Source organism: Leptonychotes weddellii, chromosome 13 (genome assembly GCF_054177405.1).
Source record: "Leptonychotes weddellii isolate Sample4059 chromosome 13, ASM5417740v2, whole genome shotgun sequence".
In the NCBI taxonomy this organism is placed as follows: Eukaryota; Metazoa; Chordata; class Mammalia; order Carnivora; family Phocidae; genus Leptonychotes; species Leptonychotes weddellii.
Genome location: NC_138381.1, coordinates 750,229 through 774,157, shown reverse-complemented (window position 1 = coordinate 774,157; position 23,929 = coordinate 750,229). Strand labels below are relative to the sequence as shown.

Below are 23,929 nucleotides of genomic sequence, written 5' to 3'. Positions count from 1 at the left end.
CCTTCTCAGTGTTCTGGGACGGTTTATTTAAATTCTGTAGGATATTATGTATAATTTATATGATGTGGGTTAGTACAACTTATTGATTGATTGATTGTGAATGAGGGAAAGCAGATTCTGTTGGACCAGCTGATGAAGGTAATAGTTGAGGTTGACATTGACTCTTTCTCACGAAGCAGCTGACCTTTGTCCACTTCACAGTAGACAGGAACGAGTGGGGAGCTAGTAAGTCATTAAGTCACAAGTCAGGGATGTGTGGGAGAGTGTGCACGCAGAGATGGCCAAAGTGCTTTCCAGAGCAGCTGGACCATGAAGCACTGCCACCAACAGTGCGTGAGTGCTCGAGTCTCTCCACAGCCTTGCTAATATTTGGTGGTGTCATTTTTTAATTTTAGTTGTCTCGGTAAGTGTGTGGTGATACCTCATTTTAGTTTGTGTTTCTATAATGGCTAGCAAGGCTGAACAGTTTTTGTTTTTTCTTTTTAAGATTTTTATTTATTTGAGAGAGAGCAAGCAGGAGGGGGAGGGAGAGAGAATCAGAAGCAGACTCCACGCTGAGTGCAGAGCCCAACACGGGGCTCAGTCCCACAGCCTGAGATCATGAGCTGAGCCGAAACCAAGAGTCGCATGCTTCACCGACTGAGCTGCCCAGGGGCCCCCTGAACCGTGTTTCTTGTGCTTGTTTACCATCTGTGTATCCTCCTTGGTGAAATGTCTGTTCATGTCTTTTCAGTGGCTTTTGTGTAATTCCCTAGAATGCTCTCTGTACATGACCGTGTCATGGGCAAGGAAGATAGTATAGCTCTTCCATGCAAGTGTGCATAGACGGCCTTCTCTTTCTTCTGCTTGCGTATCACACCGGCTGCGATCTCTAATGCATTGTTGAACAGAAGTGGTGAAACCATTCATCCTGGTCTTCTTTCCAATCTCGGGGAACACGTAACCTTTTAACATCATGTGTGATGGTAGCAGTAGGTTCTTTTTACAGGTTGAGGAAATTCTTTCTATTCCTAGTTTGCTGAGAGGCTTTATCATAAATGGGGATTGGATCTTCTGTGTTTATTGACATGATTGTGTGATTTTTCTTTGTCATCTGTTAATAGGATGATCTGTATGGACTGATTGATTGTATCAATCTCATATTCCTGGGGTAAACCAAATCGACATTTGTTCATGCTAAGTGTCCTCTTCATATATTGCAGTATTTGATTTGCTAATATTTTGGGAAGGACTTTTGTGCCTATATTCACGAGGAATATTGATTATGTTGCTTTTGTTTGTATTTGTCTGTTTTGTTTTTATTGTAATGCATTTGGTTTGTTACCTAGGGATGTGCTGGCCTCATAAAATGAGTCGGGAAGTCTTTTTGCCTCCTGTATTTGTTGAAGTAGTTGGTGTAAGATTGGTGTTATTTATTAATTTTTTTTACTATTGAACGTATTCCCCTTGAAACTATCTGAGTCACAAGTTTACTTTGTGGGAAAGTGTTTAATTGTGAATTGCATTTCTGAAGTAGATAGTAGAGTTAATCGGATTTTTTGTTCATTGGAAATTTGTGTTTTTCAAAGAGTTTATTTCATGTAAGTTGCCAAATTTTATGGTATAAAATTCGTTATGTTCTTGTTTTTTAGTTTTTGTAGGATCCTCTCTTGCATCTTCAATATTGGTAATTTATATCTCTTTTTTTTTTCTTGGACAGTCTCATGAGAGGTTAATTGACTTAGTCTTTTCAAAGAACCTGTTTTTGGTGTCTTTGATAATCTTTATTGTTCGTTCATTTTCTGTCCTCTGTTCTGACATTTATTTCCTTTCCTTCTTTCTAACTTAGTTTGTGTTCATTTTTCTTTTCTTTGTTGACTTTTAAAGCAGAAGTGAGACTCTTGATTTTTTTACCTTGTTCTTTTCTGTTATAAGCCCTGAGAGCTGTAACTCACCTAAGCATTACTTAACCTGTATCACATAAATTTTATACACTGTATTTTCATTATGTTTTTGTTGAAATATTTTCTAGTTCCTTTGTGATTTCTTCTCACCTTTCCTTTACTTGGAAACATTGCTTCCTTACCATGTGGTGGGGGATTTTCCTGACGTCCTTTGTAACTTAGCTGTTATTTAATTCTGTTACGTTCATGGACCACGGCATGTCTTACGTCACAGGTTGGGACTTGTGACTTGGCTCATGCTTTCTGTGGGTCAGTGCTCAAGCCTGTTTACAGAGTGTGTTCTGCTGTTCTGTGGGTAGCCTGTCAGTGTTCATTAGGTCAAGTCGATGGAAACTGTTGTTTAAATGTTGTGTATTTTTACTTACTTTCTACCATTTATTCTCTTAATTAATGAAAGAAGACTTTTAAGATACGCTCTTTCTCCTTTGGGTTCTATCAGTTGTTGTCCTGTGTACCTCGTTAGGGTCCATGCACACTCAGAATTCTCATAGCCTGTTGATGAACTGAACTTCGCTCAGTATTTGTGGTGGTGGTCTTGGTTGTGACATCTACTTGGATGTTAGTATAGTGATTCCAGCTTTCTTTTGATTGGTGTTTGCATCTTTTTCCATGCTTCTGTGTTTACTATGTCTGTTTCTTCATATATGAAGTGGGTTTCTTGTTAGCATAACACAAGGAGATACTGCTTTTTTACTTATTCTGACAGTTGTTGCATTTTTAATGAGTACATTTACCATAATTACTAATAACGGTTGAATTAAAGGCGGTTACCTTGCTGTTTATTTTCTACTTATCTCTTTGTTCCTTTTTTCCATCTTCAGGTATTATTTTAAGATTTTTGTTTAATTACTATTATTGGCTGTAACCATTAGTTCTGTTTTGCAGTTGTTCTGTGGTTTCCAATATGTGTTACTAACTTAGTATTATCTTTCTCCAAAGGGTAGTATACCATTTTGTATATAATTTAAGAAACTTGAGCAGTTAGACTTCCACATTCTTCTTCTCATCTTTGGTGTTACTGTGTCATATATTTTACTTCTACATGTTATAAGCCACACATAGAATATATATTTTTTTTCTTTAAAGCAGTCAAACACGTGGGGCACCTGGGTGGTTCAGTCAGTTAAGCATCGGACTCTTGATTTCAGCTCAGGTCATGATCTCAGGGTCGTGAGATTGAGTCCCGTGTCGGGCTCTGTGCTCATTGTGGAGTCTGCTTGAGATTCTCTCTTCCTCTCCCTCTGCCCCGCCCCCACTAAAAATAAATAAATAAATCTTTAAAAAAAAAAAAGTTGTCGAACGTGTTCAGAAGGTAATAAAAAAATAAAAACCCTCTTTTCCACTTTTCCTGTACATTTACACAGTTCCAGAGTCCTCTTCCCTGAATGTGGATCTAACTTTCAATGTAGTTTTCCTTCAAATCAAAGAACTTCTTTCAGTATGTGTTGTAGGAGAAGTCTGCTAGATTAACTGTGAAAGTTTTTGCTTGAAAAAGGTCTTTATTTCACCTTCATTTTTGGAAGAGGTTTTTCAAGTTTTTGTTTGACAGTTTTTCTTGTCTCTGCTTTGCCTTACAGCATATGCTGTCTCCTCTTTATTGTCTCTCTCTTTCTATAGGCATTTTAAAGATTTTTTTTGTGATGACTTCTTTCAGGAATTGGTGTATGTGTCTTCATTTGTCTTGCTTAGAACGGTTTGTTGGGCTTCTCGGATCTGGAGGTTCTTGTTTTTTTTTTTCCCCCCATTTCAAAAACTTTTAGCCTTTATTTTTCATGCCTTTCTGCCCAACCCCCTCCATCTGAGACATCAACGACATGTGTGTTAGACCACTCATTTCCACAGGTCATTGAGGTCCCTTGCTCTTTACTTTCTGTGACTCGATTTGGTAGTGTCTGTTGCTCTCTTTTAATTCACTGATTTTATCTTCTGAAGTATCTAGTCTTCTATTAAGGTCATCCAGCAAATTTTTTATTCCAAATATTGTATTTTTAATATCTGGAAGTTCCATGTGGTTCTCTCATTTTCATTACTGTTTAAATACCTTTCTTTCCTTCTTGATGTGTTCATAGTTTCATTTAAATCTTTCAGCATTTTATAATACTTATTCTTCATCTGTTAATTCCATCGTCTCTGTTATTTCTTGATATGGTTCTAGTTTTTTGTTTTTTTTTTAAGATTTATTTATTTGAGAGAGAGTATGCATGCATGAGCAGGGGGAGGGGCAGAGGGAGAGAAAGAGAGAGAATCTCAAGCAGACTCCCCGCTGCGCGAACAGAGCCCAACATGTGACTCAACCTCAAGACCCTGAGATCACGACCTGAGCTGAAACCAAGAGTCAGACGCTTAACTGACTGCACCACCTAGGTTCCCAGTTTTTAAGTTTCTAATTATTCTCCTGTTACAGGTCACAATTTCCCGCTTCTTTGCATGTCTGGTAATTATTTTATTGGATACTGGATATTCTAAGTGTTGCATATTTTTTCTTTTTTCAAAACCATTGATTTTATTTTCTTAGTTTAGCAGCTTGTGAGTAAACTTGATCTTTTCAAGGCTTGTGCTTCAACTTTATTGGGGTGGGCCTAGAGTCCCCTTTATTAGTGACGCTGGTGTAATCCTAGTACAAGGGCTTGGTCTTTCTGGCACAACCTTGGAAATGCTTGGCTGTTCAGAGGTGCCTGTAACTGGCCGCTCGGGCCTGACCTGTCCCCCATTCTGTGTCATCTCTGAGGCTGGCTCAGGGTAGGCTCTCTGGTTGCACTCGTCCTGGCCAGACCTCATGTTTCCTACGCAGCTATGTGGCGGTGTCAGTAGACAGACTTGTGAGCGCAGTGCGGTAGCCTGCAGTCCCTTCCCCTCTGTTTCCCTTTCAGAGTTCTGCTCCCCAGAGCCCTGCTCTCTGTCCCTAAATTGAGAAGGACTGCCGTTTGGGGCTTGGCTTCCCCCTCACCCAGTGGTATGGGAAATCCACTTCTGCAGGAAGCTGACCTCCCATAGGCCCCTATCTGTGTTGTCTTCTCCCAGGCGTCACAGGCCTGTGATGCTCTCAGAAGCACTGTGTCCATGTCTGAAAACAGCTGTTTCACATATTGTGTCCAATTCCCCAGTGTTTTTGGTGGAAGGGCAAGTCTTATACCAGGCACAACAACATAGCTTATAGAAGCTTTTGATTAATATTTAATGAGAAATACCAGTGTCTTGTGGACTAACCAATGTATGTGACATTTCAAATTATAATTAAAAGGTGGCTCATCAAGCATAATAATTTCAAACACCAAATTACTGGGTCTTTGTTTTTTGTGGACCTGGTTGTTGTAGGGACATCCCTGCCAGGAGGATACGGGCCCCGGAGCACACTCGTGTGCCGGCCATCCTCCTGCCTCACTTCCACTGTGTTTCAAGCTCACCAGTCCTTTGTCTTTGGACTCATTCTTGCAAAAAAGAAATGGAGATTAATTTTTTCCTGCTTATAATAGTAATATCATTGAAAATAATATATATATCATAAAAAAGATAATTTTACTTGTTAACGTTGGCTGCCATTCACATTTGGGTAACAATTATTCCTGGCGGTGCCCCTTCTCCACCCTTCCCTCCACCACGCACCTGCATGGCTGGATGATACTGTACATACTTTTTAACTATTCAGCAGTATGCTGCCTAGTACTTGACAAATTATAACTTCAGTAACCAGCCTGGTATTTGTTAGTGAATATGAACATTCACAGTTTTGACGTTTTATAGATGGTGTTAGAAATCCGAAGACAGACGCAGTTGAAGGGTTTCGATTCTTTTGCCAGAACACTGCTGCAACATGTGCATCTCCTGGTGGCCTGCCCATCTTCCCCATGCGGTGACTATGACGTGTGTTTATACTGACACTTTTTTAGTGAGGTTGAAGACACCTCTTACCTAAGAAAATCTGTTTCTTGTATTTTAGTTTCATAAGTTTCTGTTTGTGGTGTCTGCCTGTTTTCCTGTTGTGTGTTTTCAGAGGTCTTTATGTGCACTTTGTTCATCATGGATCAGTCTCCCGTTTCTTTAAGTCTCGTCGGAGTGTTTCCTTTGATGGTCTCTTTTGTCCCGTGGAAGTCTGCCTGCTGGTGGCGGCCCAGGACCCTGGCTGCCGTGGCAGCAGTCCTCGCACAGCTGTGTCCTGGGGTGCGCCGTGAACTGCGTGTGCTGGAGGTTAGGTGTGTTTCAGGAAAAACAACTTGTAAAAATCAAGTGGTTACTGCTGTTGGTCCTGTGTTTAGAATGTTTCCACTCCATGATTATATTTTAAATGATTACTTTGAAAACAACCCCTGCTTTACAGTAAGATCTCCTATCCGTGTAGCATTTATTTTGAGTCAAGCTGTGAGTGGGAAATCAAACTTAAGAAAACAACCTGTTAGCCAGTCGCAGCACCACGCACTGGATAGCTCACTATTTTAGCAAAAATTTAAAATCGCCCTCAGTTGGTCTCACCGTTCTAAACTGTCAGCATCAGTGCGTGAGTGCGCCTGTCTCTCCCTACGTTTGCCAGGTGTGTGTTGCTTCTGAACTTCTTGCCTTAGAATATCTTTTGCCAGGTAAATATTTTAAATGTTATTTAGGTAATTATTTGTTTTCCTTTATGCTTATGGGTTTTTCGTTGTGATCAGACGGCTGTTCCCCTACCAATACTATCGTTTTAACCACTTTAAGTGGTTTGTCAGTAGGAAATGAGAGGCTGGTCATTAGTATTTATGGTGTTATAGTTACTAAAGCGTCCCTTGCACATGGAGTCCCGGAGAAGGAAGGTTCATGACGTCACTACGTCTGTGCGGCTGCAGGACTGTCGGAAGAGTGAGTGTTGAGTGGGTTCTTTTGTGTCCCATCGTGTGACACAGGCCTAATGGTGCTGGAGCCCGCGAATTCACCCTCCGGCCCCCCCTTTCTCAGCTCTTCCCGAGACTCGCTCAGACTGCCTGCTTTTGTCTGCTTTTCTTCCTGTGGCAAAATCAAGCTGTGCTGTCGCTGTATTACTTAGGACATCTAGCTTACAATTCTCATACTATTTGTGAAAATGGATTCGTGTTTATCACGAGACGCTCTTGCAGCCTATTGGCTTCCTGATGTGATTTGAGCCGACTCGGGGGTTGGTGCTACTATTTCTCAGTTGTGTGTTTCTCCTTTGTGTCCTGTTTTTCTTTTTCTGGCGTACATTCTCAGTAAACCCTCCAGGATTTAGAGGGGTGGGGGAGATAAGGATGATGAATCATAGCGGACTGGGAAAGATTTCTGTTTGCTGTATGCACAGATGGGGGCCCCACCCTGAGTCTCCTTTGCAGGAATTCCAGTCAGTGGCGTGGACAGTTGGAAGTGCGTGCACTAGATAACCATTTGTAGTAGCTTTAATTTGCTAAGAGTGGTAGAAAGGAAAGTGCAAGGTTAAAACACTGTATTGGAAAGAATGTGTCTGAAAGAAAATCCCAAGCTCACAAACCAATAAGGGTACTTGAGGTGACGATGGTAATGCAGAACTCTGGGAAAGCGCATCCACCCTGCGATGGAGGCCAGGGGTGGAACATCCTGCAGAGGAGGGGTGACAGTGTCCCACAGTTTGGCAGTGCTGATGTCATAGACAGGTATGGGTGTGCAGGCGCACACAGTTGTATCCTTTTTTTTTAAAGATTTTATTTATTTATTTATTTGAGAGAGAGAGAAACAGCATGAGAGGGGATAGGGTCAGAGGGAGAAGCAGGCTCCCCGCCGAGCCGGGAGCCCGATGCGGGGCTTGATCCCAGGACTCCGGGACCATGACCTGAGCCGAAGGCAGTCGCTTAACCAACTGAGCCACCCAGGCGCCCACAACTGTATCCTTTTATTGCATGTAAGTTAGGTCCTAGAAGAGTATTTAAAACCCCCACTCTGTTACCATCTGTACCTTTGAGTGTCCTATTGGCCATGACCCACAGGATCTTTCCTTCATTTTTATTAGTGACAGATGTGTATAAATTTCAAAAAACAGTTACAGAGTTATAGTATACAACTCATGCAATGCTAATTTTTAAATTTTATGGTTGATGTACTTTGATAGAGAGTTTGAGTAAGCATTTAGGTAAAGTAACTAGTAAATGAAAACATTTTAAGTTTTGATATGACCATAAAACCAAAAAGCAGTATGTCCTAGAAAAAAGGAAGTTTAACTGAATTTCTGGTTCATTAATCAATTTAAGTTTTGTAGCTTCATATAATTTGGCACATATGGGTAGATTTCATAGGGAAAAAAGCTCCAATTTCATTATGGATTCAGGCACAGTAATTTGGTTTTTCATTTAATAGCTTACTCTTCCCCTAACTGTCACTCACTTTGACTTCTCTGCCTCTGATGTAATGGATTTGGGGATATTTGGTGTCCTTCCCTGTTTGTCGCATCATCAGTTGAGCGTTGTGACACCAAGGAGTAAACCTGCAAACCTTAGACCTTTTCTTAAAGAACCGAGGATACCACCAAGAATACCCTCTCCGATTTTGTTGTATTCCCTGATCTCGTGATGTGATCCATTAAGTTGGAAAAAGCCATTTGATGATAACTGTGCTGCAGACCCTGTGACGGCAGGCTCGGCTTCTCGTTGCCACACGGGCGGCTAGAAGGCATGCTTCTCCAGCACCCGTAGTTATTCGGGAAACGTGTCTCTGGCTTTTGTGATCAGGCAGATTTATTAACAACAATGAGGTCACGATAAATCATGACTTGCTGATTTATTTCAAAAGATCCATATAGCAGTAAACAATACCATTTACATTTAATTAGTTTTATTGAACGAAAGGCAATTTTATTTGTAATGAACCACATGTTATGATTAAGGATGTATTTTAATGACCTTTAAGTAATGCAAACAAAGTTGCCCTTGACCTAATAGCAGAGGCTTTCCTACATTATTGAAAACTTCAGAATGATTTTTAAATTATCGTGAAAAGCCTCGGATGACATTCTCATTATTGTGCCATTATTCAGTCATTTGATGTCTAATACACTAGATGAAGTGCATTCCTCTGAATGTTCATGTGCATGTAGAAATGAGGATTGTTGCTGGAATTGTTCTTTATTTCCATGTATCGAAAGGTAGTCTGTTATGCAAGAGCTTCATTTTTTGAAAAATACTTCGACAGGGTAATATTTAAATGATGAAGGGTTCTTAGACCTGCCTTATCCCAGAAGTCGTTTGCCTGCTTATTAAACATTCTCGTTGTATTTCCCTCAGTCCACAGTTATTACACAATGTGTTTTTTCTTGTGTAAACCAGCTTGACTTAACTTGAAAATAACTTTTAATTGGTTAATGTATACTCTATAAACTGCAATAGCAGACCCGCTGTGGTGAGCTGCTGTGTTCACGCTTTATCCAGTGTAGCATCTCTGTTCTCTAGAAAATTGACAATTCATCAGTGTGTGTTTTCCAGGCCCTGATGAGGGTGTGTGAATGAGCTTTCCCAAGTCAGATTCTCAAAGAATTTCTAGGGCAGGAAAGGGGACGAGGTCTCCTTCTGCCCTGTTGGCGTTCTCTGATGGCAAGGGCCGCCCTCAGTGTCACGGGCAGAAGTGGCAGGTGCTGTGTGTCAGTGGCCTCACGCCCTGGAGTCAGACTCAGTGAGTGTGTCTGGAACCCAGTAGTTCAAGGGTATTTCCCGTGGAGAGGGCCATTTTGGTCATATTCTGAGAGTAATTTTTGGAGGTTTAGTCATGAGTCTAATCCCTTCCTGTGATTTTGGAGGGACCTCACTCCACATATTAAATCCCTTTCTGCTCCTGAGATCTGGAGTGGTTTTTGTTTCCTGAACTGATGCACCACAAATTAGGAGAGAAATTTTTTCCCCTCACTTGACAGCCCAGAGGTGGGTGGTCCGAGGCTGAGAAGGCAGCTGTGTCCTCATTGATAGGTGACTCTCACCTGTGTCCCACGTGACTGCTCCCCTCCTGCCATAGCGCGTCTCGTCATGTTCCGCCCCACGCGGCGAGAGCTGGCTGGCGAGAATGCGGAGGGAGGGCTGCGTTCTGCAGCGGGGGCCGTACGCCATCGAAGGCCTGGGAGTCCTGTCGTTAACGGGAGCTGGGGAGGATGGTGGGATGTGGGATGTCTCTGCTGTACCGTTTCTTCCGTTTGTTTTCTGGTGAGTTTCTTTGATTTCCTCTCGTACTTCCTCCTGGGTGGTGCACACTAAAACTTTTCAGTTAGTTCTCCTGGAGGATTTTGCTGCCCTCAGAGCAGAATGCTCCCTCTGGGGTTGTTATGGTTACCACTTTTATTAGAATCAGATCTTTCACACTTGTTCTTCCAGTAAGTCTAAGCCACTTGAAGATTTGTGTGCTCCCCACTCACCTAGATTAAAGTAGGAAATAAATGAAATGTAAACCGCGAAATACATGTTTTCTAGAAATGAAGGAAGCTATCATTTTTAGGCTGTTGCTTGTTTTCTGTGAAAGAATTTTTTTTTTAAGTGATAGAGCATGATGTACAGCCCACCATTCGAGGCTCCCACGAACAGAGGAGATCAGACAAGGCTAGATAAATTGGGGTTTCCAGGAATAGAAGAGAATAAATACAAATCTCTAATATATTTTAAGAAATCTGGGGCGCCTGGGTGGCTCAGTCGGTTAAGCGACTGCCTTCGGCTCAGGTCATGATCCTGGAGTCCCGGGATCGAGTCCCACATCGGGCTCCCTGCTCAGCAGGGGGTCTGCTTCTCCCTCTGCCCTCTTCCCTCTCGTGCTCTCTGTCTCTCATTCTCTCTCTCAAATAAATAAATAAAATCTTAAAAAAAAAAAAGAAATATCTAAAAAAAAAAAAAGAAATCTGAGGGGATATTACAGTCCAAACAGAAGCTATGAAAAAAGATCACGTGGAAGGTAGACCTCTTAGAAAGACATGATTGCTGAAATAAAAACACGTAAATAGGACTGGAAGATGGATTGTTCTGCAACTCTGAGAACGTAGGCCAGAGATGGGAAGCATGCAAGGATGACTACCATTTCTAGCTCGGTCCTTAATACTACCTGTAATCACTTTATGTGTGTGTTTTCACTTGTGTTGAGGTAAAGTTGGGAGATAGTGAATTGCACATAATTAAGCTGTACACTTCAGTACACCTCTGAAACCATCACCACAGGTGAGATGGTCTGTAGCCCTTGTTACGTGTCTGTGACCACCTGCGGTCCTATCACCAGTGGCCAGTGTTTTCAGTCTTCTCAGCTCTCCTGTGGCTCCTCATACACCTGCCCTTAATCCCTTTCCTCTGCAAGGTAAGATCATGTGAAGAGAGAAGGGCAGGTGTGTGATCCTCCTCGCATGAGCTTGCCTTACAGAGGAAGGGGATTATAGCAAGTGGAAATTCCTTCTATTTCCCACCAATACATGAACCAGTGCTATGCATATTGGTATTTATTTTTCCTCCCTTTGACCTATTATTATGATGAAGAATGGTTCCTTCTTCTGTTGAAGGATAATTCTTCCACCGCTTTGGCCTAACACTGCTGTTTAGAGACCTTGGCAGCAAGACCACCCCCTGCCCTCTCTCTTCCTGACCCTCCCTCACAGGCTGTCTCCTCCACTGCAGCCCACAGCTCCAGTGTCTCAGACATTCCTTTCGCAGTTTTAGGTTGGTTGAATGTATTTAGAATTCTGTTTTACTTTATCTGTTGGCTTTTTAGCTATACCTCTTCGCAGTTGCTAGAGATCATAATATGCATTTAACTGAAAGTGTGCTGTGAAAAGTTAAAAAAATTGTGTCACTTGACATAAAATGTAAGAACCTTGTCATCGGATGGGTCCATTTACCCTCCCTGTCCTTTATGCTGAAAACGTATTGTGCCCTTTCTGTACGCATGTACGTTTATATGCACTATGTCTGCATTTGAACCGTTCCAATGTTGTAGCTGTATTTTAAGGAAAAATTAAGTGGAAAACAGGATTTATTATTTTTGTTCCTCACCATTCCTTCCTAAAGACTGAATTTGTACTGGATAATATTTCCCTTCAGCCTGAAGAATTTCTGTTAACATTTCTTGTAGTGTATGTCTGCTTATAGTGAATTCTCATTCTCATTTATCTGAAAATATCTTTATTTCACTTGTTTTTGTGAAGGATGTTTTTGCTGAATATTGAATTCTTGGATGACAGATGTGTTCCCCCCCCCATAGCACTCTGTTTTGTTCCACTGTCTCCTGCTTCCATTACTTCTAATGAGAAATCAGTGTTGTTTTGATCGTTGTTCCCTGTGTGTAATACGTCGTTTCCTCTGGGTATTTTTGAGATTGCTCTTTGGTTTTTTAGCAGTGTTACTTTGGGTTTTCTTTTCTTTCGTTTTTTTTTTTTAATTTTTTTTATCTGTCTAGGGGTTTTCTAGGCTTCATGCATCTGTCTGGGCTGTCAACATATTTTGCATATTTTTAGTCATTATTTCTTCAAATAGTTTTCCTTCCCCATTCTTTTTCCACTCCTTCCAGGAACCCAATTGTAAGCATGTTAGATCTCTTGATACCCTGTTAGTGGTACTGCAACCATATCCTTTCCTAAATCTTTTTTCTTTGTGTTTTCAGATTCATTATCTCTTGATCTTTCTTCAAGTTCACTGACTCTGTTCTTTCATCTCCAATCTCCTATTAAGTTCATCTAATAAGTTTACTTCAGATATTGTATTTTTTTAATTCTAGAATTTCCATTTCTTTTTCCTTAAATATATATTTTTTTCTGTACTGTGGTTTCCCATTGTTTATTCTTTAGGAGAATATTTTCCTTTAATTCTTTGAGATGTTGAAACTGCTTTGAAATTCTCATCTCTTAATTCTGATATCTGGTCATCTCAGAATTAGCCTTTATTGATTGAATTCTTTCCTGAATATGGATCTTGTGTTCTTATGTCTTCATACATCTAGAAGTTTGGATGGTGTCTTCAGCATTTCTAATGATACATTATAGACACTCTGGAATGGCTTATGTTCTTCTGAAGAGTACTGTTTTTTGAATTTGGTTTTGTTCTACTTGGTAGTTCACTGGGCTGAAGTCGAACTCTGAGCTCTGTCTTCCCTGCAGTTGGGGTCTTTGTTCACTTCTTTCAGCTGGACTGCTAGAAAGCCACCCCGCATGTGGGGCATGTGGGGTCGGGGTGAGAGGATGCCAGAGTTAGGGCCCCTCCGAGGCACTCTCCCACCTCAGGTCTCCACGTCCCCCGTCACTTCTCAGCTGCTGCGGTTACCCCCACCTTTGGCCTCTGGGTCTTCATGCCTTCAAGTCTGTGATTTTTCTAAGTGTGGAAGCCACGCTAAAACATTTGTTCTGAGGCAAAACCAAAATAAAACAGATAACAAAAAATGAAAATGAGAACTATAAAATGGTAAACTCTCTGTTTTGGGGGACCTTCAAGACCACCCCCAGTTTTAATGATTACCTAGGAGGACCCCCCCCCGCCCAGGACTCAGCACATAGTCTTCCTCATGACCATGATTTATTCTAGCAACGGGACACAGGGCACAGACAGCCGAGTGAAAGGCCCTGGGGTGAATCTGGAGGAAGCAAGGCGCACGGTTCCGGAGCGCCTCCCAGTGGACTCCCACAGGATGCGCTGTACACCCCCAGCAGCACGTTACGAGAACACAAGTGAGATGGTGCCTACCAAGGAAACACAGGAGAGACTGACTCATGGAGGCATTCCTCTGTCTGGCACATGCCAAGGTGCCAGACTCCCAGAAGGAAGCATATGTTCGATATAAACCACGCTGCTTGAATAAATTGTTCAGGCACAGTGAGTCTTTCTTATCTGGGAATGGTGGGAACGCTCCTGAAATCCACATCTCTAGACCTCACCCAAGGGCCAGCCTTGCTTGTGAGCAGGCCTTTCTCAAGTCTGCGTTCCTGTTTCTGCACAGCCCACTGCCTCGGCCAAGGCGTCTTCACAGGAGAAGTGTTAGCAGTATTGTTGTTCTGGGACCTCACCCAGCCGGGTGAGACCGGTCTGCACGCCTGCTGCCAGGTCTGCCCTTTATAGGCCCTGGCCAGAGCCCATTAAAACAGTACCATTCACCTTTTACCACCATGTCCAAGTGAGAAATCCCAGCTGCCAGACGTGCTTTAGGCCCGGCAGCCCCTTTGAATCTCAGATGCCAATCACTGGCAGCAGGAGGGTTTCCTGCTGGACTGGAGAGCCTGCCGACAGTTGTGAGAAGCAGAGGTGCCCTCCTTCCTCTGCTTCTCCCCAGTGTTGTGCCACCAGGAGTCCTCACGTTGTCTTCCCAGACTTTCACCTGAAAGGGTTTTATGCAAGAAGCACAAAACATTTGGGGCGCCTGGGTGGCTCATTCGGTTGAGTGTCCGACTCTTGGTTTTGGCTCAGGTCATGAGATCGAGGGATCGAGGGACCTCAGGGTCATGAGATCGAGCCCCACGTCGGGCTCCGTGCTTGGCGGTGAGTCCTCTTGAGATTCTTTCTCTGCCTCTCCCCCCACCCCCGCTCATTCTTTCTCTTGCTCTTTCTCAAATAAATCTTTAAAAAAAAAAGCACAAAGCATTTTTTACATGAAATTATTTTTTTCTTTAGAGAAAGAGAGATAGTGTGTGTGGGGGGGTTGGGGGAGAGGGGCAGAGGGAGAAGGAAAGAGAATCTTAAGCAGGCTCATGACCCTGAGATCATGACCTGAGCCGAAATCAAGAGTCAGGCTCTTAAGAGACTGAGCCACCCAGGTTCCCCATACAGGAAAATATTTTTATACAACTTAATCCTGAAGACACATCATGTTTAGGAATTGGTCAAGAGGAAATCTGAATCTTCAAACCGTTTCAGAATGGCTTTACATACCCCACCACTGCTTTTGTCCCCATCATTTATCTGGGGAATGGCCCACAAGAGATCGTGTACTTTCTGGGGTAGCGGCGGCACTTAATAATCAAACTACCTTACTCTAAGGTGCATACAGGGGGGAGGTGAGGGAAGTGGGTTCAGGCTCGTGGTCCACTGTTGCAAACTGCAGCTGATCCGGAATGCCAACTACAAGTTAACAGCAACCAGACACTCCCGAGACAGATGGGACTGTGGAGGGGTCACCAGGATGGGATGGGCCTCCCTCTTGCAGCTTTGGGCAGGGGTCACAAGTTGGTACCCCTCGCATCTTGATTTCATATGGCCCATCAGAGCATGGGCCCTTGATTGTAGGCAGCTCAGGTAAACCAGATGGCCCAGCCAGCATCCGGGTTGTTTTAATGGTTAATTTCCCTCCAGGGGGTGTGAATTCTTGCACCTGTTGCAGGCCCCACCTCTGTTTGTGAGCCTGTTCCTGCATTCAGCTTGGCGCTGATCGTGCCATGCTTGAAACAGCCCTGGCAGACCACATAGGGTCCAGCTTAGAGTCAAGTGCAGGCATTTGGGGTCTGTGAGTCCAGGGTTCCAGATGATGTGACTTCCAGGCCATGCTGTGAGAGCTGTGCGAAGACGCAGCATCAGCCCTGCTCCAAGGAGGGCTTGAGGGGACGGTGGAGATGGGGGGAGGGGCACCTCTTTCTCAGGACACATTGGGAAGCCCACCCTGTTCAGACATCAGCTTGGCCGTCCATCCACAGCTTTTACCTTGCTGTGCAGTGAGCTTGAGTCTGACGAGTTCTTGTGTGAGTGGCTAGTTTTCTCTTTTTCCGTTAGTTTTTTTCAGTAGTCACTAGATTGTTGTATCAAACCTGCATTTGTATTACCGAATTTACCTTAAACTTAGAAGTCTCTTTTCACTTTCCAGTTGAGCGCCTTCAGTTATCTTCAGGTGTACGTGATGCCCGTCGTTAATGTGTAGATTACTAATGAAACGGAAAAGGAATCCTAGTCTTCCTTCAGAGGGCAGCAGACAGACTGGAAATGCGGGCAGCACATGGGCCAGGGCACTGTGGCTTCAGGGTCCTGAGGGCAGGCAGGCAGCAGCCCTGGCGAGGAACATGGGGACACAGCGGGCTGGGGTTCTTTATCTCCTCGCTGATGTGGGTCTTGTTTAAATTTCAGGCCTGTAATAAGGACAGATTTCTTAAACTTCCTGTATAGCATTGTACTTGTCCAGCTTTCTGATAGCCAATTAAGAATATATTTTTTAAAAACAACTGAAATACCAAGAACTAAAAGACTTCTAATAGTTTACTCTGAAAGGCTCCAGTATAATCTCCATTCGTGGGTGTAACTCACCCACTTAGAATATTATTTGTGTCCACGTGAATCAGTTTGAAAAATACGGGAGCATATTTAGATTATAACAAATTTAGTAGGTCACTCTACATCCACATGATCATTTGCATCCTCCCTGTGTGAACTCAGGTATGCTTCCTACCTGTGTGCTTTGGAGTTTTGTCTCCAAATGTCAGTTACACGCTGGTCACGCTGGGACATGTGGGATCACCACACAGAAGACATGGGAAGTCACTTGCCCATGGGCTGTCTATTAGGCAGTACAGTCAGAATCCCGTGTGGGAGTTGTGGTTAAAGTCCATACAGGCAAGGAACTTTTCGGTATTATAAATTCTTTGTGATCTCCTGGTAAAAATAATCAGGCACCATTAAAAAAGTAAAATTTGTTATCAATACATTTTCACCTATTATAACATTATTTTAATAAAATTATATAGTTTTAAAAACTAAAATTTCTAAATCAGCAGATGTACTTTTATAAATTGTCTTTTTTTTTTTTTTTTAAGATTTTATTTATTTATTTGAGAGAGAGAGAATGAGAGAGAGAGCACATGAGAGTGGGGAGGGTCAGAGGGAGAAGCAGGCTCCCCGCCGAGCAGGGAGCCCGATGCGGGACTCGATCCTGTGACTCCGGGATCATGACCTGAGCCGAAGGCAGTCACTTAACCAACTGAGCCACCCAGGTGCCCTAAATTGTCTTAAAATAAGGTGCTTCAGTGTCATGTCTGGAGACTTACTGTTTAAGCATTTACCTGTTGCCCGTGAATAGGGTAACCTAAACCACTTTTCTTCTACTTCAAAGCTAGTTCTGGGAAAGTTGTTGTGATGTGTGAATAGTTAAAGCCTTCCCATACAATTTTATAAATATAGATCATGGGGATGTGCTTCAGGCACATGGGAGAAATGCAGTATGTTTTAGAGCTTCAAGGAAGTCAGTTGTTTATGGCAAATGCAGTAGCTGTTAGAAGAAAAACATGGAAGTAAATTTAGGAATTTGCTAATTGTTTTATAGAACTTATGCGGAATTGTGAGGATTACTTAAATCCCACTAAATTCTTGGGTACCCATGTAACTTCTGAATACTCATACACAGTATGGCAGAACTCCACGAAGTGTATTTCCACCTTTAAACTTGGAATCTGGGACAGCCCCAGGCAACATGGAGCTTTTGAGCAGCTCCCAGGTGCACCTATTGTTAAGCAGCAGTCTGTTAGAACCAAGAGAAATTGCCACACCTCTGTTGAGCTTAAAAATTACTTCCCTTAGTTCTCCTCCATCCTAACATAGTGTTGGCACACAAAATATGGGAAAACCAACCATCACTTTTGGTAAATAACATATGAAAAATATTAGTTGGTGATTGAAAAATTTCCAAGTAATTTTGTCTAATTATAATGTAATTAATTCAGATATTTTGTATTCCAGGACCTTTTTTCAATCAGTGCTTATGTTTATGCTCAGAAGCCACAACTGGATATTCATAGTTTTGAAGGCACATTTACCAGGGTAAGTTAAATCTTTTGTTAAATACAAATATATTCATTGTGTATATAAGTTAAAAACAGCAAACCTTAAGTTTGAATAAATGAAAACAGAAGCTTTGAACGGAAAAGGGAAAGCCTAGAGAATGTTTCAGGTTCTTAAATTTTCCCACAGTCTCTGTGGGATACACTCAGTACAGTGTTTTTGTTTAGCATATTCACCCTGGAGAAGGTCCTTCTCCCTGAAAATACTAGGAGTCAGTAAGATGGAGTACTTTCACTAGTTCAGTGTGAGTTTGGATAGGATTTAATACACTCTGGTGTCCACAGTGTTTCCTGGTTCGTACTGACTGGATGGCTGTGCCTCTGCTCATGTACACGTGTGTGCTTCATCTGATTCTTCGCACGATCATGGGACTTGAAGTCCCTTCTCCCCGATGACTCCCCGATCAGATTTGGAGGACTCAGTAACTTTAGATTTTAACAGCTGATATTATAAATGCTTTATAATACTTAAGGGGTTTTTGGGGGCACCCGGGTGGCTCAGTCGGTTGAGCATCTGCCTTTGGCTCAGGTCATCATCCTGGGGTTCTGGGATCGAGCCCACGTCAGGCTCCCTGCTCCACGGGAAGCCTGCTTCCCCCTCTCCCACTCCCCCTGCTTGTGTTCCCTCTCTCGCTGTGTCTCTCCCTGTCAAATAAGTAAATAAAATCTTAAAAAAAAAAAAAAAAGAAGGGCGCCTGGGTGGCTTAGTCGTTAAGCGTCTGCCTTCGGCTCAGGTCATCATCCCGGGGTCCTGGGATCGGGCCCTGCGTCGGGCTCCCTGCTCAGTGGGAAGCCTGCTTCTCCCTCTCCCACCCCCCCCGCTTGTGTTCCCTCTCTCGCTGTCTCTCTCTCTCTGTCAAATAAATAAATAAAATCTTTAAAAAAATATATATATATAAAATACTTAAGGGGTTTTAGTATATGACTATAGTTTACTTTTAATTGTGCAGATTTCTGTTGGTATAGTCTGCTTCGTTTCCCTCTTGTTCACGTACCAGGATTAGTGAGCTGTTGTCATCATTTGAGAAAGCACTTGCTAATGCCAGATAATGAGGAAATTATGGGGATGTAAAAATGAGGATGCCTGTGGAGGAGATAGTCATTGGCCATTGCTTTGTAACTTTATTTTTACGAATGCTTCAGTAACAGTATGTTCAGGGTGTTCATGGAAACAGATGAGGGAGATGAGGCAGTGTATAATGAGGTCTGGAGAGAAAACCAAGACCTTTATGTGTTTTTGTAAAAATATTTATGAAAAAAGCATCTTCTAATTAAAGACAATTTAGCATATTTGAGAAAAAGCCTTTCCAAAGGGCTTCCTTAGTACGGTAAGAGTTATTAACTTAGGGGGCGCCTGGGGGGCTCAGTCAGTTGAGTGTCTGCTTTTGGCTCAGGCTGTGATCCCAGGGTCCTGGGATTGAGCCTCACATCAGGCTTCCCTGCTCAGCTTCTCCTTCTGCCTCTGCCGCTCCCCCTGCTTGTATGCTCTCAAATCTTTCTTCTGTCAAAAAAATGGATAAAATCTTTAAAAAAAAAGTTATTAACTTAGCCACTATTAATATTTTGGAATATTATTTGCTTACTTCCTTTCTGTTTCACAGATTTATATTGCTTACCACTTGCTAAGAGTTGGAAATGTCTGCTAGACAATGTGTGGAATCCCCCTGAAGTCAGTGCGAGGGCGCAAGGGTTTGGCTGAACACAGCCAGGCTGCAAAGCACAGTTCACACAGTGCGTGCCTGAGCATGGGACAGTGCGTGACCTGTGTGCGTGGCCGAGTGTGTGAGACTGTATGTGAGTGAGCGTGCAGGTGTGGGGGAGGGGTAGCCAGGCTCCTTCCTGAAGGTCTGGTCAGAAGAAGGAAGAAGCCATTTAAGGATTTTCAGCTTAGAAGAGAGATTGTAATATTGGTGTATGTAAAAGAGTCCTCTAGACTTCCGGTTTGCTTGGGATGAAGGCAGTCACCTGAATTTGCTCCCGTCCCCACTGCGTCCCCAAACCGTACAGGTCAGGTGCAGGTAGCTCGGGCCGCCTGTAGCTCGTGCATGCAGCACACAGGGGAGAAAGAAAACACTGAGCTCCAGTTTCTGTAGTGAGGAAAAGTACCCCACATGGCACAGTCAGCTCCAGAGCCAGGAGAGGGCACACGGATTTTCTCTCGGGATTTGGATCTGATGGAGGCTTTGGAGTTCTCTGAACTTACATGTATCTCGTGTGAGTTACTGCACATTCTTGATGGGAACAGTCCAGCTACCTGGCCTTTCGTGGCCTCCATTTGGTGTTTCTAACAAGATTTTATTTCACTCCTTTTAAATACATTCATAGTGAATTCTGGATTATTTTAGGAGAAAAAGCTTTATTATTCGTGTACGTCTTTCAAAAAGGAGGAAAGGAAAAACCATGCTAAATAACTGGTTTTCTAACTAGAAAGTGGAAATCATCAGTGTTAAGTGAGCATTTAAAGAAGTGACATCTGCATATATTCCTTTTCTAGAGTATGAACTACAAAGGAGAGCATACGTATTGTATTTCAGCCTAAGTAATTAAATAAGAATCAGAGCAAATTAATTCAGGTGTCCTGTGGCAATACATGTATTATGTATTCTGTTGCCTGAGCAGTGTCTAATTATGCACATTGTGAATAATGTCTGCTTCTGCTTACCCTATAATGTCAGGATAACCTCAGCTGCTCATTATATGACATTCGAGTAATATAAATGATTCATATTATTATTATTGATAGAATTGATTTGCTTATTGTTCAGGACCTAGCAATTCTCCCTGAGGTTTAGAGTTTAAAACTAGCCACTTTGAAATATTATCAGTGTTCCTAGGCCTTTAACATCGCCTTCCCATTTAATGTTCTTTATATGCACTTTCTGCTGTCATTTCTTCTGCAAACCATAGCACACTCATCATTGTTCAGGTCTTTTCCAATCAAAATACTCCCTTTCTAAAAAGCAGATCTCTGTTGTTTGTTAAGAGGGGTGCACTATTGTGAAAACAGCTTCACATGGTGACATTTTGCTTTCTCCCTCCCCAGAGCAGATTTCATCTTTGCAAACTGTAACATTAAGGAGAAGGAAACCCAGAGACAAAGTTACTTAGAGATAATTTCTTTCCCATCTTCCCAATCTTTATTGGGTACTATATGAGATTGGTAAAGAGCTATCTTTTACAGTAATTTTCTTAATATTAGAAAAAGTTTAATGTTTAAAGTCCATCATTGTTATTACAGAATTGAAAAGAAACTGCATAGATACTGTATGTTCTTCAATACATAATTGTGCTAGAAATAGACAAAATGAATTCACATGATTAAATAGTTGTAGAAAAGTAATGGGAGAACCAACCTAAGTTTCTAAAATGAAATTGTATTGAACCTTTTATTTGCAGTTTAGAAAGCCTTATAATAATAGAAAGACTTATAAAATTTACTATTTTAAAATATTTTATTTATTTTACAGAATGAGTGAGAGAGAGAGAGCACAAGCGGGGTGGTGGGGGGAAGAGCAGAAGGAGAGGGAAAGAACCTCAAGCAGACTCCCTGCTGAGTGCAGAGCCTGACACAGGGCTTGATCTCACGGCTCTGAGATCATGACCTGAGCTGACATCAAGAGTCGGATGCTTAATCGACTGGGCCACCCAGCTGCCCCATGTATATTTTTTAATGCCTTATTTTCTTGGAGTTTGACAGTGGGAAAATGTCGTACTAAAGGATATGCGTGCATTAATGTTTAGATGTCCATATGTAGGGACCCCTAGGAAGAGTTTCAAACTCATAAAATTATACTTATTTGTACTTTTGTGGTCACTTGATGATGGGCAGCTACAGGCAGGTTGGCCTAAGGGAGTGCTTCAGCTTAGAATAACAGCCGACTGCTGGCTTCCCACGGAGTGCAAAGATAAGGGGCGCTGGAAAGTAGAGGGGGAGCTCCACGTGTTTCTGCTCTTTGATTTCTTCAGTTACTGGGCAAATATGGGTGCCTACTCTGTGCTTGGTGCTCAGAAGATCCAGGTCAACACCATAGTTACATAGCTCACAGTCTGGGTCGGGGGGAGAGAAGCATGGAAATTGCCACGATACATGAAAATAATTCAGAGTTCACATTAGAGAATCATTTTATTTGTTTCGTACTTTAAATGATAAGTGTGTGAGTCAACAACTGGCAGGTTTTATACAAATTATATACTCCGTTTGCTAGGTTGTGGCTGTAACTCCTAGATTAACATATAATTGAAAGGTAAGCCATGTGGACCATATTTGGGAAATGGGAGTGAGTCTGCATAGGTTGTTCTCTGTCCAACAGTGTCTGTCAGGGTTGGATTCTAAGACCATCTCTCAATGGATCAGAAATTAGACATTTTAGTTCAGCTATAAATAAATTCAAGTACAAAACAGTTGATGCAGAGAGGCGACATACTTCTCTTTTGAATGTTGATGCTTTGTTCTGTAAAATCATAAAAGTCAAAGGGAAACTCCGTTTTCTTGGAGCATTTATTTCTCGGGTGGTTGTTACCTCTGCTTTGAACAGCTGCTTGGTTATAAACAGAGGGACCAAGCGGCAGCTCCCTTGCCTGGCATTTTCCCATGGAGGAATCGACCCACAAGCGCAGTACTTGCATACCGTTCTGTGTGGTTAAGACGCTCATGACGGTATGCCGGCTGCCGTGCGGGGCTCCGTCGGAGGCTGGCTGTGTTTGAACGTTTGTGGGCCTGTGGTCACCATTGCTGTGAAGCTGTATAAACTGAAGTGGTTACAAGTGCTCCAAAGTGTGACAGTCTTCTTCTGACAGAAACACTAGTGTTACTCTTCTGACTCTTCAAGTTGTTTCCCAGAAACACATTTTTAGTGGGATAGTGGAAGCCTAATGTTTTTTCTTCTTAAAGAATACTTTTCCATAGTATTTTGTGTATTGATGCCGTTATGTAATTATCAGTAGGTTTTTACAGCTACACCTACTAAATGCAGCAAAGTGTAGAACAGATTTTATTTGACAAACTATATTTGAAGAAGTAACTTCAGAGCAACTGTAAGATGAAAAAGAAAGCGTGTGTGTCTCCAGAAGCAGAGCTTCGGCCGTACGCGGGGCCATGGTCCACAGATCCCTTTCATCAAGGGCCGTCTGTGGAGCTCCTGGATTTTAAGACCCAGTTTAAGCACTGATATTTAGAAGACTTCCTTCTCTTTTCTGTTCTTTGCTGCCGTTGCACTCCTGCCCGTCCGTCCGTGTGCCAGTGGCCCACTGCCTGTCACTGTGTGTGTCCGTTCTTGGCTCTTGCACTAGGACCAGGGACAACTGCGGTGAAAGGCGGTCTCAGCTGTCCTCCTGGCCCCAGCCTCTAACACGGGCTGTGGGCTCTGCTTAGGTACCGAGTGCCTGTTGGAAAGAGTAGAATGAACTCTCCTCTTCCCACAGGACGTACCTGAGGCACAGTTCCATTACATACCCCTCTCTATTCTTAAAATGGGTTGATTTTCAAGAAGGAGCACCCACCTGTGTTTTGAACACTGAATGGCGGTCAGATGACGAAGCCTGTCTCATCTGTCGAGTGGTAGCTTTCTTTTTAGGGCACTCTGACGGCATTGCGCGGGCAGATGGGTGTGGTCCGAGGAGTTAACTGCTGACCGTCCAGTGCTTGGAATGCAGGAGGCTGAGCAGCGGCTGGTCCTGCTGTCCCATGTCCACGAGGCAGCTGTGTGCCAAGCCCTTCCCTTGAATTCAATTTAAATGACAGCTTTTCACCTGATCAATATTTGCAATACTAGGGGAAATATTTTGGAAACTTGTCAGGATTGGTTTAGATGTTGTGCCTCACAAATAAATCAGAGAACCAAATATCTAGCAAGTGTCTTCCAAGTAGTTAGCAAAACGGCCAGAATTTATATCATTGAAAATGATTTCATGAGGGTCTCTTGGGCGGCTCAGTCGGTTAAGGGGCTCGGCCTTCGGCTCAGGTCATGGTCCCGGAGTCCCAGGATCGAGTCCCACGTCAGGCTCCCTGCTCAGCGGGGAGCCTGCTTCTCCCTCTGACCCTCCCCCTGCTTGTGCTCTCTGTCTCTCTCTCTTTCACATAAATAAAATCTTAAAAAAAAAAAAAAAGGTTTGATGAGTGAACGGAAAGAAAACACCAGTAGCACAAACCTCTGTTTCTTACACGCATGTTTGAAAATTTCAGTTTCTTTCCTCCTTCCCAAGTTACTTTTATTTCTCTGGTCTTAAAATACAGTTCTCCATGGAGGGGGCATTAGAGAAGAGAGACGCGTGCCACTCAGGACAGTGGCAC

General features: G+C 42.7%; 1 protein-coding gene across 1 annotated transcript in view; it reads left to right on the top strand.

The window, feature by feature from the left end:
* Nucleotides 1-23,929, top strand: part of ATP9B (ATPase phospholipid transporting 9B) — a 242,509-nt gene that overhangs the window by 79,899 nt on the left and 138,681 nt on the right. The window contains exons 10-11 of the mRNA XM_081802518.1: nt 14,357-14,365; nt 17,540-17,620. Of these exons, the coding sequence (XP_081658644.1) occupies nt 14,357-14,365; nt 17,540-17,620 (90 nt within the window). The remainder of the gene's footprint in view (nt 1-14,356; nt 14,366-17,539; nt 17,621-23,929) is intronic.